We start from the raw sequence: 17178 nt of genomic DNA, 5'->3' as shown, positions 1-17178 counted from the left end.
ACTAGAATTGCATGCATTGCATACTATATTTTATATATCAGTAAATTTTGACTTTAGTTCAGCTGCCTAGAAGTCTGTACTTTTCATTTAGGAATAATAGCAAATGCAACTTGTTCATTTTTCTTGTGACATTTTATTGACTGTTAGTAAAAGGTGAAACAGTATAAAGATAATAACTAATAGGCAAGTCTGTAACACAAAGTATATGTAAGGACCATTAAACTGATAAGGATAATGGGCAAAACATTTTTCTATTCTAAGGATCTCCAACTTGATTAGCATTGTTTGCCTAATTCACTGCAAATTATAAACTAATGAAATAGTTCAAATTCAGTATTTATCCTTAGGTTGCAATAGCAAGAGATCCTAATTTTGCATGTTTGTCATTGGAGAGCCTGTGGTGGTTGCCAAGGGGGTCTGCCAGATAGGAGTGCTATTGTGGTGCCTGTCACTCACAGAAGCAAAAGAAGCAGAAGCTTCAGGTGTATGATGTCATCATATCCTCAGTAGAGGAAACAGTTTCTCATCCATAGTGATCATCTCATCACAAAGCAGATCATTTTAGGAGTCCTGCACATTTTGGCTAAATATTAAGCAGTAAAAATAGAGTACCAGTGTGATTTTTATTAAGATTGCTTTGAATGTCAGAGATTTAATGCAATGGTATCTATAAACCTGTCAAAATACTTTTGGAGGACTAACCTAGCAGTTATTATTTAGCAGATCATAACATCCAATTTAAACTCATTTAGAGTAATTAGACATTTCCTATTTCTATGCTCTTCAGTTCTTCACATTTTTTGATGAAATTCTGATTATTCGGATTATTTGAGGACCCGCTTCTCCCCAATGGTGTCTATTCATCCCATCAGATCCAGCAGAAGAGGCATGTTATGGGTCCCATCTATTAAAAAGTGTGATCTGATGGAACCCAGGAAGAGAGCCATTCCTGTTGTGGTACCAGAGGTGGGCTGCTGCTGGGTCAGGTGAACCGGTAGTTCCGACCAGTGGCTGGGCCTGCCCACCTGCCCTGGCGCTATCCCGTCCTATATAATCACCATTTTTTCATTGCCGCATGCATGCACATGCTTACCTTTTTGGTTCTGGGCAAAAGAACCAAAGAAGAATTACAGTATATGATGCCCACCTCTGTGTGGTACCCATTGTTTGTGAATATAATCCCCTTCAGAGATTACATAGTCCTTGGCCTTTTGCATGTCTTTGAAGACCTGGTTATGCCTACAGGGATGGTGGTTAGAATATGCGGCAGAACCTGTGGAATGATTATGTTAATGGTTGGGATGGTTTTACCTTGGCTTCCAATTTGTTTTCATTGTGATACTGCTGTTATTTTATATTTTTAACTGCTGTTCCCCATCCAGAGTCATGAACAGGGCTCTCCAAATTTAGCAACTTTAAGACTTGTGGAGTTCAACTCCCAAAATTTCTCAGCCAGCCATGCTGAATTCTGGGAGTTAAAGTCCACAAGTCTTAAAGTTGCCAAGTTTGGAGAGCCCTGCTTTGGGAGTGCAAGATGGGTGGCTGCGTAAATTTAAATGAATAAATGTTGGAGAAGTAAAGGCCTAATAAAGTTCAGTACTAAATCTTTTTTGTTACTTTTGTTACTATTTTGCTATTTTTGTTGAGAAACTGGTACACTTTTTTATTATTTCATTTCAAACATTCTCAGCATTCTTAACTAGTCTGAGTTTATCCTTCATGACTCTTTCTACTTCTTGTGTTTATTTGTTTGTTTGTTTATGACATGCTTTCAGTACCTCTTCTTTGAATCCATTTTCTTTTCTAATTAGGTTTTCCTGCTATTGAATCTGTTATTGTTAGCCTGAGATTAATTCAGGTTTTTTTAAAAAAAAATCCAATGTACTTGTTCATGTACAACTCATTCAGTTTTAATTTCCGTTAAAATGCAGACTTCCAGCATTTCTCCCAATAGACTTGCTTCTTCTCCCTTGTCATCAATTAAGTCTTCTTGTTTTCAAGAAGCGGGGTTCTTTCTGAATCCATTTTGAATGTTCTGTTTTAAAACCGGTGTTTGATTATCTATGTACCTGCAGGAATTCATTGAGGAAATTTTGACAGATTCATGTTTATCACTGGGTTTTATTTATTTAATTTTATATATCGTCCATCACATATGCTGCCCTTGTGTTTGGTTTTGGGTTGGAAAGAGTAGCTTCTTTGACACTGAATGGTATTGATTATATAGCTTTGATGGAGTTTTTGGCAACACGACTTGGCTTCACATTTGTCTGTCACTGATTACCAAATACCAGGTGAAATGTAATGTGATTCTGCTTTTGCAACATTGCAGTGATGGGGTATGGGACCCTGAAAAATGGCATGCATCATTGTACCCAAATTCTGGAAGGACTTCGCCGGTGGAAAGTCTAAAGAAGGAATTAGACTCAGATCGGCCTGCCCTGATACGGAGAATACCGGGTGAGTATTATATTCATTATGTGTTGCAGACTGAACAATAAATCTTCAGTGCCATGAAGTGCTATTTTGGATTCTGTTCTCAATTAGTAGACTGGATTAGCACTAAACCAGAGCAGGTCTTGTTTTTGTTGATAGTGGGTGGTGTTCATTTTGGATATTTTTAATGGGGATCTACTGTTTTGCAAACAGAAGACATTATTTGCATGCAACTGAATCGCTTAACAAGTAGGAATGATTCCTCTTTTTTCTTGTATTTATTACGTACGTCCGCCTTGGCTGTGACTAAAATCTCTTTCAAATCTGCAGATCCCAGAGAACGGGTAAAAGAAGATGAATTAGATATAGTGCTGAGTCCTCAGAGGCGAAGTTTTGGAGGGGGCTGTCATGTTACCGCAGCAGCTGGTACACGTCGATCCGGAAGTCCCCTGGAGAAAGAGAACGACTGTGTCCGTGTCATTGGGGGGCGCAGAATTGGGAGTGGAAGAATAATTTCTGCACGAAACTTTGACAAAGACCACCGAAGCGGTGAAAAGGACTCGAGAGATGTGAGAGAGAGAGACCGTGACAGGGAATACAAAGACAAGCGTTTCAGGGTTAGTGCAAAAGTGGAGGAAGTAGGAATTGGCTTGGATTTGGATTTACATTTAGGCTTTTTTTAATGCAGGGATTGTAGATTCCTTGTACATCATCAAATGGTGGAAATATTTGTAGCCTGAACTTCTGCTAAGATAATGCTAGTGTTTTTTCAGACACAAGCCTTGGGATGCATCAAATTGTTGAACTTGGTAGAATACTACAATTCCTGTTTTCTGGTTGGAAACAGACAGTGCCCCAAACCGGGTTAAGCATTGGTGAACTTGCCTTTAAGCATAGGAATAAGTCATTTTTTTCTTAAAAACCTATGAGGGGGATAAACTTTGCACTTTTCTATCCTTGTGAACCTCACAGGATCTTTGATGGCCTGAGACCAGGATGGAGATGTACCATTCAAACCAGCAGTCAGAGAGTCCCACCTTTCTCTGTTCGGTTGTCAGAGCAAGTCTGTTGGTTATGAAAAGGAAACCTATTCAAAATGTGAAAAAGGAAAATTAGTTGTAGCCTTGGCCTCTTTAAGAGAACATTCTCACCTCTCAATTTTTTCTGTTAATTTCTTTCTTGCTCAGCACCGAGCCAAAGACTGGATAAGAATGTAGTAATGGTGAAAACCTGATATTTCTTGTGACTCGATTTCCTTTTCTGTGCCCTCAGAGGGACTATGGGGACAGCAAGCGTCTCTTTGGGGAACGTCGAAGGAATGACTCCTACACCGAGGAAGAGCCCGAGTGGTTCTCGGCTGGCCCCACAAGTCAGTCAGAAACCATTGAGCTGACAGGGTTTGATGATAAAATCCTGGAAGAGGAACACAAAGGGCGGAAGCGAACCAGGCGCCGCACAGCCTCTTTAAAAGAAGGTACTTGATGCTGAAAGCCCCTCCCCCCTCTGGATCACAGGCAGAAGGGCTCCATATAAGCTAAACCAAACTCTCATTTGCGTTTGTTTCTCTTTGGTCATTTTATTTCCAAGATGTTAGTTTACTGTTAGTCAGTAAAATTAGACTGAAATGCTTCTATTGTAAAATCAACTTTCTGCTTTTACTTATCATGTGTACTTTTCTTGCACTCTAGAATGAGGTCCAGAATAAGTAAGTTTTAATGCAAAGGGCAAACTAATGAACAGGTTTGGGTACTTTAGATCACCAGGGTAGTAACACAATAGTAAGCCAAATAATAAGTGTACACATACAGATGAATTCATAATAGTGACTATATTGATCTTCATCAGAAAGAAATGAGTGGAAGAAAAATATCACAACATCTTAATTTGATCCTGGGGTGGGGGTGGGGAATGGCTATAGGTGTGAATTTTCCCAAGCAAGGTCTTTGCTTACTTTGTATTTTTTATCTGTTGAAGTACATTCTCCTTAGTTGGCTCTTTCTAGGAACTCAGTGCTCATGAACCAATGGCTGAATGTGCTTAGCCTCAAGAGGTCTCAGGAGTTCCTACAAAAAAGTTTTTGAAGGAAGCCCTGAGACCTCTTGAGGCTAAGCACATATAAAAAAGTTTTTGAAATATGGAGTCACAAATATTTGAGACCACCAAAATTAGGACAGGGCCTTTAATTGGTACCTTTCTGGTTTCCCCCCTGAATGTTCAGCAGAGCGGCTCTAACATTTACCTCAACAATTATATGTAATTGAGAGAAGCTTTTAATGAACTGAACTGTAGCTGCCAAAGCCAGATAAGCCATTTAGTATCAAATATTTGATTTGAGATGATCTGGAAAATCTTTGTGGCCAGGCTGATTTGGAGTTTACTTTCCAAGGAATAGAATGCAATGGTGGAGTAACTGAGGAGGAAGAACTGCGTACGACTCGTGGCCAGGAGACTGCAGCTGACCAGGAAGTCCCCAAGGAAATGGTCCTGCCAGAGTCAGCCCCAGGAGAGTTTGATTTCAATGAGTTCTTCAACTTGGATAAGAGCGTTCCAGGCTTGGCCTCAGTGAGTATTAAAACAGCATCCATTGTAGTAGGGAACATCTTAAAGCCAGATGCTCCATCTCTGATGAATGAAAGTAACTTAGCTTGTTCCTTTGGCTGTGTAGAAGATTTGGGTAAGATTGATCAATGGAATAGGGAGTTTAAACACTCCAGAACGTTTGGGTGGATCAGTGGCATTTCCTCTCTAGATATTGGGGCAATTCACTTCCTTTCTTGGCCTCCTCATTTTGGTCATGGTTGCACAGATATAAACACTGTAAATTTAAACCATTTCAATAACATGTTTTGCTCTGATTTTTTCTATCAACATCCACTGAAGTTCTACAGAAGAGTTTTACTAAACTTCACTTCTATTCTTAGTGGTTGGAATTCCACAAATCCTTCCAAACAGTGGTGTTCCCTTGAAAGGCTATGGAAGGAAGCGACTCCACATAGTATTAGTATCTGACTAGCAGTTATAACCAAATATATTGGTTGCATAATTGGTTTTAGTTATATAATTATAACAACAATCAGGGCTCCTAGAAACAAGAGCGTGCTGAGATTTTCAGGAGAAACCTAATTAGGTATAGTGCTAACCTTACAGTGCCCTGCTTAGTACTCAGAGTGCAGGTTAATAATTGGGAAGCAGAAGAGAAGGTGGCAGGAGGAATGGAATAAAAAGCCCTGCTTGGAGGCACTGCCTGGCTGAGTCCCTGCACAAATATGTCTTCAATTCTTCATTGTAGATCCCACTTGGTAAAATTCACAGGAAATTCCCAGGGTCTCACATAGAGAGATTTTCCATTTGTGCATGCTTTTAATCCGCACGTCAGACATTTGATTAGCTTTCTCTATAAGTGGAGAGACATCAAAGGGAATCTTGTCTAATAGAAGAAGGAAACTGCTACGAGATGTTGTACTTACAGGCTTTTTTCTCTCTCACAAGGACTGAACTTAATGCAAATCTCAGCTTTTACCCAGAAACTATTTTTATAGGATAGATCACCATTAGTTCTTACAGGGCAAAAATTACAGATGGTAAATTCCTTTGTGATCATTTGTACTAAATTCCTTTCCTCCAAAATGATAATTGGCTTCTCCCACCAGAACAGGGCTGCTCTCTTGGCCTGGTTGGTAAGGGTAATGGGGTGAGGAATGGTGAGGTACAGATATTAGCATGGTGGACCCTTTACAAAAAGCCAATTTCACACAGCCTGGTGAAGTTGCTTCCTGCTCCCAGAGGCTACTTCTCTTTCTGTTTCCACGCTGACTGCAGTGCTGTGGCCACCACTGCCTTTAAGAAACCTAGTTTGTCCCTCAACCTCTCCTCACTTAGTGGCTAACTTATTTAGCAACTATTTACAAATAGGTCAGTAATTTTTTTTAAAAAATGATTTTTCAGCGACCAAATTTTGTGTGCTTCACAATAGAAACCTTTAGTGTGAAACTGATTAAGGTCTTGTGAGTTTCAGGTAGCAATTGTGAAAATTCCAATCTAATTATGGTCACAACTGAGCTTGTTAATTTGTGGTCTGCACTTTTCAGGGAAGGGCAAGCAGCTGAGGATGAGATGCCTAAGCAATCTCTCCCCTTTCTCTCCCCCACCCCCCAATGAGGGAGCAAAAAATAAATAAAAGAAAAAAAAATGATGAGGTATAGGACATTGTAAGGGAAAACTTTGTCTGAATGAGACAGCCAGAACGAGTGTTCGCTTAGGAACCATTTCACTTAAGATTTAAGCAACTGATTGCAGTCGCTAAGCAAGGAGAAGGTTTACCCCACCAGCCTCAATTAATCCTGCAAGATACCAAAAGTATGTTTCAATGAAGTTACAAAGCACTTTAAATGAAACATTTTCTTAGTTGCAAATCTAGAGGGAGCTGATTTGTGATAACGTGCTGTGGAAACCGAAGTTGACAGCCATCTGTCTAGGACCAGGAATATGAATCTGGATTAGAATTGACACGAATATAATAAAAAAAGAATCTTCTTAGTTTTGTTTTTGGTGGAAGAGCTTCAGATTCTTTCATGTATTACACTAAACCATAATGTGATTTAGTTTTCTTTCTGTATGAACTCAACCATTGTGGTTTATTAACTCTGATTTGGTGTGATATCGTCAGTGAATTGGGATTAAGACCATGACAATAAATGGCCTCAATCTTGATACATGAGCCAAGCTGTTAACTTGATGTGACCAAAATGCTCCTCGTTGATTAATCAGTGCAGCTTTGAATTTAAAAGAAAAAAAAGGAGGGAGAGAAAAGTACAATATAATTAGTTTCCAGGAAGGAAATTACCACAAGGAGCCTTTAGACAGAATGGATTCTCCTTAACTGGAACCAATTGATCATCAGTATCCAGTTTAAATAAGTTTCCTATCCGGGCTCTCTTGTCTTGGCCTAATTGCTTTTAAATAATGAACACATCGGAAAAGCTGACTTTAGACTAATCACTGCTGACTGGTTCCAGGCATGTCCAGAGCACTCGAGCCTTCCCTGAGCTCAGACTGAGCAATCCATTTCCCAGATGGCCCTGAACAGCTGTCGCCGGTTTTGTTTTGTAGCATTTCAAGTCAAAAGCTTTCCAGTACCTTGGTTGCTGCCTAACCAAGTCTTACGTGAATCAGAATAGCAAAGCTAAAATTGGTTTCCTTAAAAAAAATCCTATATCTGCATTGATGAATACAATCCTGGCCTAAATGCAGGGTAGTGCTAAGAATTTAAGTAGTGGGAAGGGATCAAAAGTACAACAAAAAAAATTATAATAAAAATTGGTCTCCGAACCTTCTTTGCCCTCTGCCAAGTGAAGCTCTCTAGGATACTTCCTATCATTTTCTGTGTTGGTACATTTTTAAAAAGTAGCCACTCACATTCTAACTTTCTGAGAATCCCTTGGGTATCTTTGTGGAGCCAGAAGCTTTCTTTGAAATGGACATGACACGGGATATGAGAATGCCACTTGGCAACCACATGCAGCGCCTCCAGTTAATTCTGCTGTCCCTCCCCTTCATAAACAAACTGGCTTAAATGGGAACTTCAAATAATACAAACCCAAAGCTGAGATAATACTAGTTAAGTTTTACACATTGGGCTAACAGCTGCTTGTCGGTGTAGAAAAACAAGGTAGTTAAGAGGTAAGGATCATGTCTCCATGGTGCAAGCTTCTCTTTGTGAGTGGTTGGCAGGGATGTCTGTGTCCCTGTTAAAGGAAAATGGCTTCAGAAGAATGTGATCCAAACTTTGGTTAGATGTCCTATGTGGACTCAGAAATGCCTCTTGGTTGTGCTGTATTTTGGCAGGTCATTTTGGATAGTTGATCCAGATACGTAGAGAACAACAAACCATATTAACTGTTTGGCTCAACTATCATCTCAATAGCTCTGTAATAAGATATAATGGGAAGCAGAATGACTCCCATTTCTTTCCTCAACAAATATAGCTTTGGTGCATAGAATGCTTGATAGGGTGATAAAACATGGGATTGAAAATCCTGTTTTTACACCTTCATGGACTTCTAAAAAGTGTCCTGTTTCTGCAGCTGAAACATGAAATGCAAGCTGTTGAACCAAATGCCTTTGGAATCAAGCACATAAATGGAGGGAATTTTAGAAAAGAGACACGACTGGTATCCATCTTGTATGTCTGCTTAGACAAGGAAGAGAAAGTTGCTTAGGACAGTTGTACTTACTTGTACTTGTACTTGACGCCTCTTCACCCATCGTGGGTATAGGCGACTTCCATGGAAATTTGACGCCACTGTTTTCGGTCCTGGGCTAGGGTTGTCAGGTGGTGCAGCCAGTCGCTATTATATGATTTATATAATAAATATAGACAGTTAGGACAGTTGAGAGTCACAAATTCAGGAAGCAGCCATCTGGTACAGGGGAAAGGATTTTGCAGGGCTTAATAATAAGTGCTACCTCTTATTCACAATTCTCAGACTTTTGTTTGGTCACTGTCTGAAATAATATTCCTTTCCCCTCATGCTATAGATGATAGAAGATGTGCTGGGGGAAGGCTCTGTGTCTGCCAGTAGGTTCAGCCGCTGGTTTTCTAATCCTAGTCGATCTGGAAGCCGCTCAAGTAGTCTTAGATCTACACCCCATGAAGAGTTGGAGAGATTGGCAGGTAACTGTGTCTTGTCCTTTCAGCCACCATTCCATGCCTTGTAGAGAGCTGTAGGATTGTGAGTTTCTCATGTTGTTGGTTGCTTCTTCCTTTTAAAGCGGTCGCATTTCGCCCATGGAAAGAATGTCTTGAAAATTGCTGTTGCAGCCTGTGAACGTCTTGCTGGGTTCCCATGGTGTTACTTAGCCGCAAAACTTACAAGGCAGTCCTGGTTTTTACTGTTTCAGGTCTAGAGCAAGGCATTCTGTCCCCTGGTCAGAACTCTGGAAACTACTTTGCTCCTATTCCTTTGGAAGATCATTCTGAAAACAAAGTGGACATCTTAGAGATGCTACAGAAAGCTAAAGTGGACTTAAAGCCTCTCCTCTCAAGTCTCTCAGCCAACAAGGAGAAGCTGAGAGAGAGCAGTAAGTCTTCCGTTCTGCTGTTGTACCTCTGCCTTCGGGCACCTCTGAACAAAACAGGCCTCAGGGCCAAGTTTTCCTTTCCATGCAGGAAGTGCTAAGGCTCACTTTAGGAGTCTTCCGGGGTATTTGTGGACTTGCACTTAACTGCCTGGCCTGGGCCTCTTGGTGTGGGTGAAGCTCCCCCCGGGCCGGAGTGGCATCTAAGGCTATGATGAAACCACTGAGCACTTGGGTGCTTGTCTCTTGAGCAGCTCTTGCCAATACCATGGGCTAAATAAATAAATAAATAAGCTGTTGCCAAAGTTGCTTCCAGCTTCAACTACCTCAGTGGCTTTAGTAAAGCTTCAGCAGCTACCTGAGGTTACTCTGGATCTGCTATAAAACAGGAACATTTACAAGGGGGGAGGGGATACTAGCACATGAAGTGGCAAGCCATGCTTACAAGACTTGCACAAGGAGGTGGTTTAGCTCTTAAGTCTTCCTGCTGGAATCCCATCCTGCTGATTATTGAGGTCCACCTTTACAAACTGTGAGCAACTGGCATGGAAGACCTGCATGTGGCATAAGGGCATCCAAACAGCCCGGCCAGCTTTCAGGACACAGTCTGTTGGCCACTTGAAAGAGATACAGGCTTATGCCCGGTGCTGAAGGCCTGTTTGCATTTTTGCTTTGTGGCTTCCAAATTACGTGGAGAGCAAAACTTTTATTTTTGTTGTGCAGCTTGGCTAATGAATGTGCATGCTGGAAAATGGAGGGTTTGGTCCTGCAACAGGAGCACCTTGCTAAATAAACCCTGAGCCTTTTTTGCAGGCTCCAGGCTTCCTACTGAAGTATTGCTGAGTGTGTTTGAAAGATGGGGGCAACAAATGGGACTAGGCCTCTCCTTCCATGGATGCTGGTGCCCCTCAGTCACCAGGTTTATCTGTCCGAGGATTTCTGTGAGGAAACCCGGGCCAAAGGGACCTTCTGCTTCAGGGCTCCCTTATCTCCTTGTGCCTGGAATTGCTTGGCCAAGACGAGCTGCTCTTAGTGGGACTCTGGCTGGCCTTTGCCAGCCATTGCCGGGCCTCCAAACAGATGCTGTCTTTCTAGCAGACCTCATGACCAGCAGAGTCCTGTAAGCAAAATTCTTGACTGGCACACTTGTATGGCTGCTTTGAGGCTCCCTGTCCTCCATTGTTAGGCAGAGGACAATTCAAGGGCTGCTTCTGCAAGAGAAGAAATAGCTGTTTCTTAAATCTGATAGTTGCACATCCTACCAAAGTGAAATGAATAGAAAAAGCCTTTTTGGATGGAAGCGCTGTCTTTCAAAGCCAGACTGGGAAGTACCGTCCTGTAAGGGCGTACATCATTCTTCATTCCGAAGCAAGCCTATCTGGCCCATGGAAAGGAATGGATACTGTGAAGACCTCGTGGATTCCCGCTGTGTTCCTTAGCAGCAAAACATGCAAGGCACACGTATACCGCCCAGAATTGCTTGTTTGGTGAGATGTGCTGCTATAGAAATTGGATAAATAAGTACAGTTTAATTGCACCCTAGTTAGTATTTGTGTAGCCCAAAGGATTGCAAAGTGCACAGCAGAGTGTTTGCTTCCTAGTGTGAGCTTCTGCTCAGAAGTGGAAATGAGTGAGATGACGCAGGCTTCATTGGTGTCAGTGAGCCTTCTGTTTTTGCTTTAATCCCTCCCACGGCATCACACATTAGAAGCCCCAATAGTTCAAATACACCAGCACTGAATTTCCATTAAAAATTCTTGGAAGAAATTATTGTTCAAGAAGTGCATTGCTCCACTGGCAGACTTCACAATGTCTCTTATGTTTTGGGGTGTAAAATACACTTGAAAAGTGCCGTTGTAAAGCATTGCTTGTGTCAGTGAGGCTTGTGTACTGTGAGCATGTATAGCTGGTTGTTTTTTGTGCAAACCTGTTTGCTGCCTAATTATTTTCACTTTAGATTCAGAAATGTTGGCATCCTGATGATTGAAAAATCCATTGATTTCCTCGGTCTGCATGATCCCCTCCCTTATTTGATTATTTCGTTATTTAGATGCCCTGGAAGATTTATTTCAGATTCAGTTGCGGCTTGAATGTTAGTTCCTAGCATGGCTTCGGAATCCCTACTATTTTAATAGTCCTCCCAAATAAAGGTGGAACCTGCTTATAAACTCTTCTAACAGCCTATGTAGAGTCTGCACCTAGTTCTTCATCATCCATCCTCCTCCCCCACCTTTTTTTTCTCCAGCACATTCAGGGGTTGTCCTTTCAGTGGAGGAAGTAGAAGCTGGCCTGAAAGGCCTGAAAATGGATCAGCAGGGGAAAACTGCAGCCCCCTTAATGGCAGAGCGGATGGAGGAGTCCCTAAATGTGGCTGATTCAAGGCACTTTAAAGACGGGGACATGTCTGCCTTCAACAAGTTGGTCAGTACCATGAAGGCAAGCGGAACTCTCCCTTCACAACCCAAAGTCAATGTAAGTAATGAGACCAAGGTTATCAAGTCCACCACTCCAGATCTTGGGCTACCTACTGAACGACCCCCGTACGGTACAGAGGTGTAACGTGCATAATTTATATAACAAACGTTCAATTTCCCTACACATAGCATTTTGTTTTAGCATATCAGCATTAAAGCACCCATTTTGGCAATTAAAAAAAATGCTCTGGCAATCTAATCGTTTGGGTGCAAAAGTATTTGCATCGAGTGTTCCCAAGTAGAAGCTTTTATTCTTTTTTAAAAAATTTATTTATTAGATAAATTTATATGACTGCCCAGCTCAGAGGCTACTCCAGGCGGCTTTCAACGTTCATGGAAAAATGCTCTATAAAGGTAGCATTGCCACCAGGGATGATAGTTCCCTTTTGGTCTGTCATAATGCTTAAGCATTTGAGTAGACTCAGTGACTATACTTTTTAAAAAAAATAAAAAACTCACTAGCATCCACTTAGATAGAAAGCAATCCCTTCTCCAGCAAATCCTGTTTCTAGGATACAAGATCAGGTTTCCGATGCACTATGGGGAGGGTCCCAGGGCGAGAGGCACCCGGTCACAGGTAACTGCACCTGCATCTGAATTGGATGTTTATTCTGGGGAAAATTTGTCCTGCAAATGTCACTTAGCAAGTGGCCCAGAGTGTATATTGCACTTTGGCTTGATCTAATGTGGAGCATTCTACTGCTAACTGTTTTGAATGAGAGGGGAAAAAACATCCTCGCCCATTTGCAGGTACAGTTAAATGTGTCCTGTCTGAGGAGACTCTGCTGCACTACTGTACCTCCCAAAGCTGTCTCTATTCTTTGCTTGGAGGGGGGGGGGGCTTTGTGTGATACATGAATCCAGTCATTGTGATTTGTAAACCATGGCTATAATGCTTTGGTATTGATGCCAGGAAGCAGGCAGCTGTGTCGTATCAACAAACCATGTATAAAAAGAATAGCTGCCTATAATGCATAAACTGAACAAAATTCTCTAGTATCCTTCATGGTGCTCTTTTTAGGAGATCTGTCTACGATTACTAAGTCTGTTGATAAGAGCAGGTCTCGTTCCATGCAATATTTTGTAAAGAAATGTTCTCAGTTGTAGCTCCTGCCAGGTTCTTCTGCAGAAACAGTGTTCTTGTTGTTTGGCTGGTAGATCTTCAAGAGGAGAAAACTCTCCTTTGAAAATAGTCTAGGGGCATAAATATCCTTTGAATTCAAGATAATTTTTATGAGAGGGTAGAGCATAGATCAGAGAGAATTTCAGGCTGAAAATGGTGAGAGAATATTGTCCTGATAGCTGCAATGGCTGCTGCCTTTTTGGACTGCCTTGATTATTCAGACATGCCAACTGGCACCTTGAATCATTAAGAAAAGCAAATCTTGCATCCCAGTAGAGGTTGGTGGATCTTTGTGGACTCCTTAGATGAAACGTTGGTGGCCTCCAAACTCCTAGTTCACCAGGAGTTCAACCTTAAGTCACAGAAACATTGATTTGGAAGGGTCACTGAGGTCATCAAATCCAGCCTCCTATTAAAACCTCTCATCAGCTGTTCTGCTTTGGAACACATCCAGGGAAGGGGTACCCTCCACCCTACCCACCCCAGCAGCATGGGTAGAATCTCTGTTGGTTGGAGAATGAGGAAAAGGGTGTGCCCAACCACTGATCCATGGACTGGCACTGGGCTGTGGCATGCCAGAATCCGGGCCATACAAATAAGCGAAGCCCCATTTGTAGGATGCAGGCAGCAGATGAAACAAGGGTTTGAGGGGCATGAAGATCTTACCCCTGTCATGGTCAGATCACTTCCTGGTGAGGCTTGACTTTCGGAAACCAATCCCCCACTGTAGGGAGGTGGAACCGATCAGGTGGTTCCGCCCCAGGCGCCTGATGGACCCTATGGGATTTCAGACGGCACTTGGTGAGATACCTGACTCTCTGGCCCACAGTCCGGCGGAGTCTTTGGTCGCTGCTTGGAATATAGCGGCGGCGGAGGCTCTAAACCGGATTGCGGATTTACGGCCTCTCCGCAGCAGTGGATCCAGGAGGGCTCCTTGGTTTACCGAGGAACTCCGGGAGATGAAGCGCCAAAAGAGACTCCTAGAGCGACGTTGGAGGGCTAGCAACTCTGAATCCGACCGAACATAATTAAGAGCCTTTGTTAGGACTTATCTAGTGGCTATATGGGCGGCAAAATGTACACATTTTTCCGCTCTTATCGCATCCGCAGAATCGCGCCCAGCCACCCTGTTTAGGATAGCCCACTCCCTCTTGAAAGGGAGGGATGCGGACGAATCTCTACAGGGTAGAGCTGAGGAATTTGTTCAGTTTCTGTTGGATAAAATCGCTCGGATTCGGACGGACCTGGACTCCACTTGGACGGTACCAGCCGAGGTGCCGGGGGAAGGTCCTGATCGATCGGATTTTATGGAGAGAGTTTCAACTTGTCGCTCCTGAGGAACTGGACAAGGCCATGGGAGCGGTAAGTGCCTCCACCTGTTTACTGGACCCGTGTCCCTCCTGGCTGGTCTCAGCCAGCAGGGAGGTGACACGTGGCTGGCTCCAGAGGATTGTTAACACCTCTCTTTGGGAGGGATCCTTCCCGCACCCCTTAAAGGATGCGGTGGTGAGACCCCTCCTTAAGAAACCTTCCCTGGATCCAGCCATTTTGAACAACTATCGCCCAGTCTCCAACCTCCCATTCGTGGGGAAGGTTGTCGAGAAGGTGGTGGCCTTTCAACTCCAACGGGCCTTGGATGAAACAGATTATCTGGACCCCTTTCAGTCGGGTTTCAGGCCTGGTTACGGCACCGAAACTGCTTTGGTCGCGCTGACCGATGATCTCTGGCGGGCCAGGGATAGAGGCCATTCCTCTATCCTAGTGCTTCTTGACCTCTCAGCGGCCTTCGATACCATCGACCATGGTATCCTTCTGCGACGGTTACGGGAGGTGGGAGTGGGAGGCACCGTTCTAAGGTGGTTCTCCTCCTACCTCTTGGACAGGTCGCAGTCAGTGTTGGTTGGGGGACAGAGATTGACCCCTAGGCCCCTCATTTATGGGGTGCCGCAGGATTCGGTCCTATCCCCCCTCCTGTTCAATATCTACATGAAGCCGCTGGGAGAGATCATACGGCGGCACGGGATCAAATATCATCAATATGCGGACGATACCCAATTGTATCTGTCCACCCCGAGCCAACTCAGTGAAGCAGTTGAAGTGATGTGCCAGTGCCTGGAGGCTGTTAGGGTCTGGATGGGAGTGAACAAGCTTGCACTCAATCCAGACAAGACCAAGTGGCTATTGATGTTGCCTCCCAAGGATGGTCCCGATATACCACCTCTTAGCCTGGGGAGCGAAGTTATTCGCCCCTCGGAGAGGGCTCGCAATTTGGGTGTCCTTCTGGATCCACAGCTGACGTTAGAACACCATTTGTCGGCTGTGACCAGGGGGGCCTTTGCCCAAGTTCGCCTGGTGCACCAGTTGCGGCCCTATCTGGACCGGGAGGCACTTCGAATGGTCACTCACGCCCTCGTCACCTCAAGATGGATTATTGTAACGCACTCCACATGGGGCTGCCCCTGAAGAGTGTCCGAAGACTACAGCTGGTCCAGAATGCAGCTGCCCGAGCGATAATGGGTGTACCTAGATACACCCATGTTACACCTATCCTCCACAAGCTGCACTGGCTTCCCATTGGTCTCCGGACCCGCTTCAAGGTGCTAGTCATTACTTTTAAAGCCCTACATGGTATTGGACCTGGCTGCCTGAGAGACCGCCTCCTGCCATTCACCTCCCAATGACCAATTAGATCACACAGGTTGGGCCTCCTCCGGGTGCCGTCGACCGGACAATGCCGGCCGGCAGCTCCCCGAGGGAGGGCCTTCTCTGTAGCTGCACTGGCCTTGTGGAACGAGCTACCTGCAGAGATCCGGACCCTCACCACTCTCCCGGCCTTCCGTAAAGCGACCAAGACCTGGCTGTTCCGGCAGGCCTGGGGCTGTTGATTAATCTCCAGCCCCACCTGATGGAATGGATGTTGTATTAATTTTAACATTGTATTTTTTATATATTTTAAATGTTTTTACTTTGTTGTGAGCCGCCCAGAGTCCCTAGGGAGTGGGCGGCATACAAATCTTATTAAAGTGCAAGGGCCCCTCCAGTCTACGGAAAAATCTTTCTCCAGGAACTGGTTCCTGGTGCCCAAAAGGTTGGGGGTCGCTGCCCTAAAAGACAGTGAAGGAACCTGGATGAGTGGATCATGTGTGGTGAAAAGTATAGTAAATTCAAATAAATGGCAGTCCCAACTCACGACCTGCCTTTGCCTTTTATTGAGATTCTTGAGCAAATTATTTCCACTCATTTGCTTTCCTGAGAAGTTGATCCTTGTCACTGCGCCCGCCACAGAAAATATATTACAATTGAAACTATATTCTACTATTACAAAATTCCAAAGGTGCCATAAGCTGAAGTTGGAGACTCCCTAAATATTTCTTTACTAAAAATAGAGAGAAGAGGCAAAATTAAATTATTTTGTTAGTATGACATAAATTTGTTAACTTGCTCTGTTTGAAGGAATGAGGTCTGCCTGGTTTTGAAGGCTGCTGACACCTTGATCTAAGAGCCCGACTATAAAATGTGATGGGCAATAAACTTTAATTGTTTGGATTTTAAGTCTGCATCTTGACATAATTGAACAATCAATATTATAGAACGAAAGGATGACATCATTTGCTTTTGCATAGTTACAGGAAGACTTGGAGGAATATTAATGTTTTCTTTAAAAAATTAATTGAAAACCTAGAAGGGAAGGCTTCCCTTAATGTTTAATCTGGACTCTTGCTAGCAGGCAAATTCAGCTGCAAACACATTGCAGAAGTATTTCCTCTGTGGTTTGTTATCAATAGAATCTATTAAATTTATTAAATTAAAGACCTGATTAGTAATTTCACATATGCAAACCAAGTATTAAGATCCAAATCAGGCATATCAGCAACTACTAAATGTTGTCCAAACGTTTGATAGTGCTGGTTTGTTACTTTGGATTAAATCAACCAAATATGTATTTGGGCTGCTAGGGAGCAACCCGTCCATTACCTTTGGATTGCCCGAGTCTGGTGGATACACACCTGGTGGTAAAATAGACACTTAGAACTTAATCTGTTGACGGGCGCTTCCCCTTGCATGTGG

At 43.2% G+C, this 17178-nt stretch overlaps 1 protein-coding gene across 4 annotated transcripts in view; it reads left to right on the top strand.

The window, feature by feature from the left end:
* The window catches only part of EIF4ENIF1 (eukaryotic translation initiation factor 4E nuclear import factor 1), a 28338-nt gene that overhangs the window by 4680 nt on the left and 6480 nt on the right, over positions 1 to 17178 (top strand). For 2 of the 4 annotated variants that reach the window (XM_032229035.1, XM_032229034.1), the window contains exons 4-10: positions 2333 to 2460; positions 2767 to 3053; positions 3709 to 3910; positions 4823 to 4998; positions 8974 to 9109; positions 9337 to 9516; positions 11759 to 11985. In XM_032229035.1, the coding sequence (XP_032084926.1) occupies positions 2333 to 2460; positions 2767 to 3053; positions 3709 to 3910; positions 4823 to 4998; positions 8974 to 9109; positions 9337 to 9516; positions 11759 to 11985 (1336 nt within the window). The remainder of the gene's footprint in view (positions 1 to 2332; positions 2461 to 2766; positions 3054 to 3708; positions 3911 to 4822; positions 4999 to 8973; positions 9110 to 9336; positions 9517 to 11758; positions 11986 to 17178) is intronic. The other 2 variants (XM_032229036.1, XM_032229037.1) reach the window with 2 other exon arrangements.

The sequence above is a fragment of the Thamnophis elegans genome, chromosome 13 (assembly GCF_009769535.1).
Source record: "Thamnophis elegans isolate rThaEle1 chromosome 13, rThaEle1.pri, whole genome shotgun sequence".
NCBI lineage: Eukaryota > Metazoa > Chordata > Lepidosauria > Squamata > Colubridae > Thamnophis > Thamnophis elegans.
The sequence above is the reverse complement of the archived record's forward strand: the minus strand, read 5'-3'. Positions and strand labels throughout refer to the sequence as shown.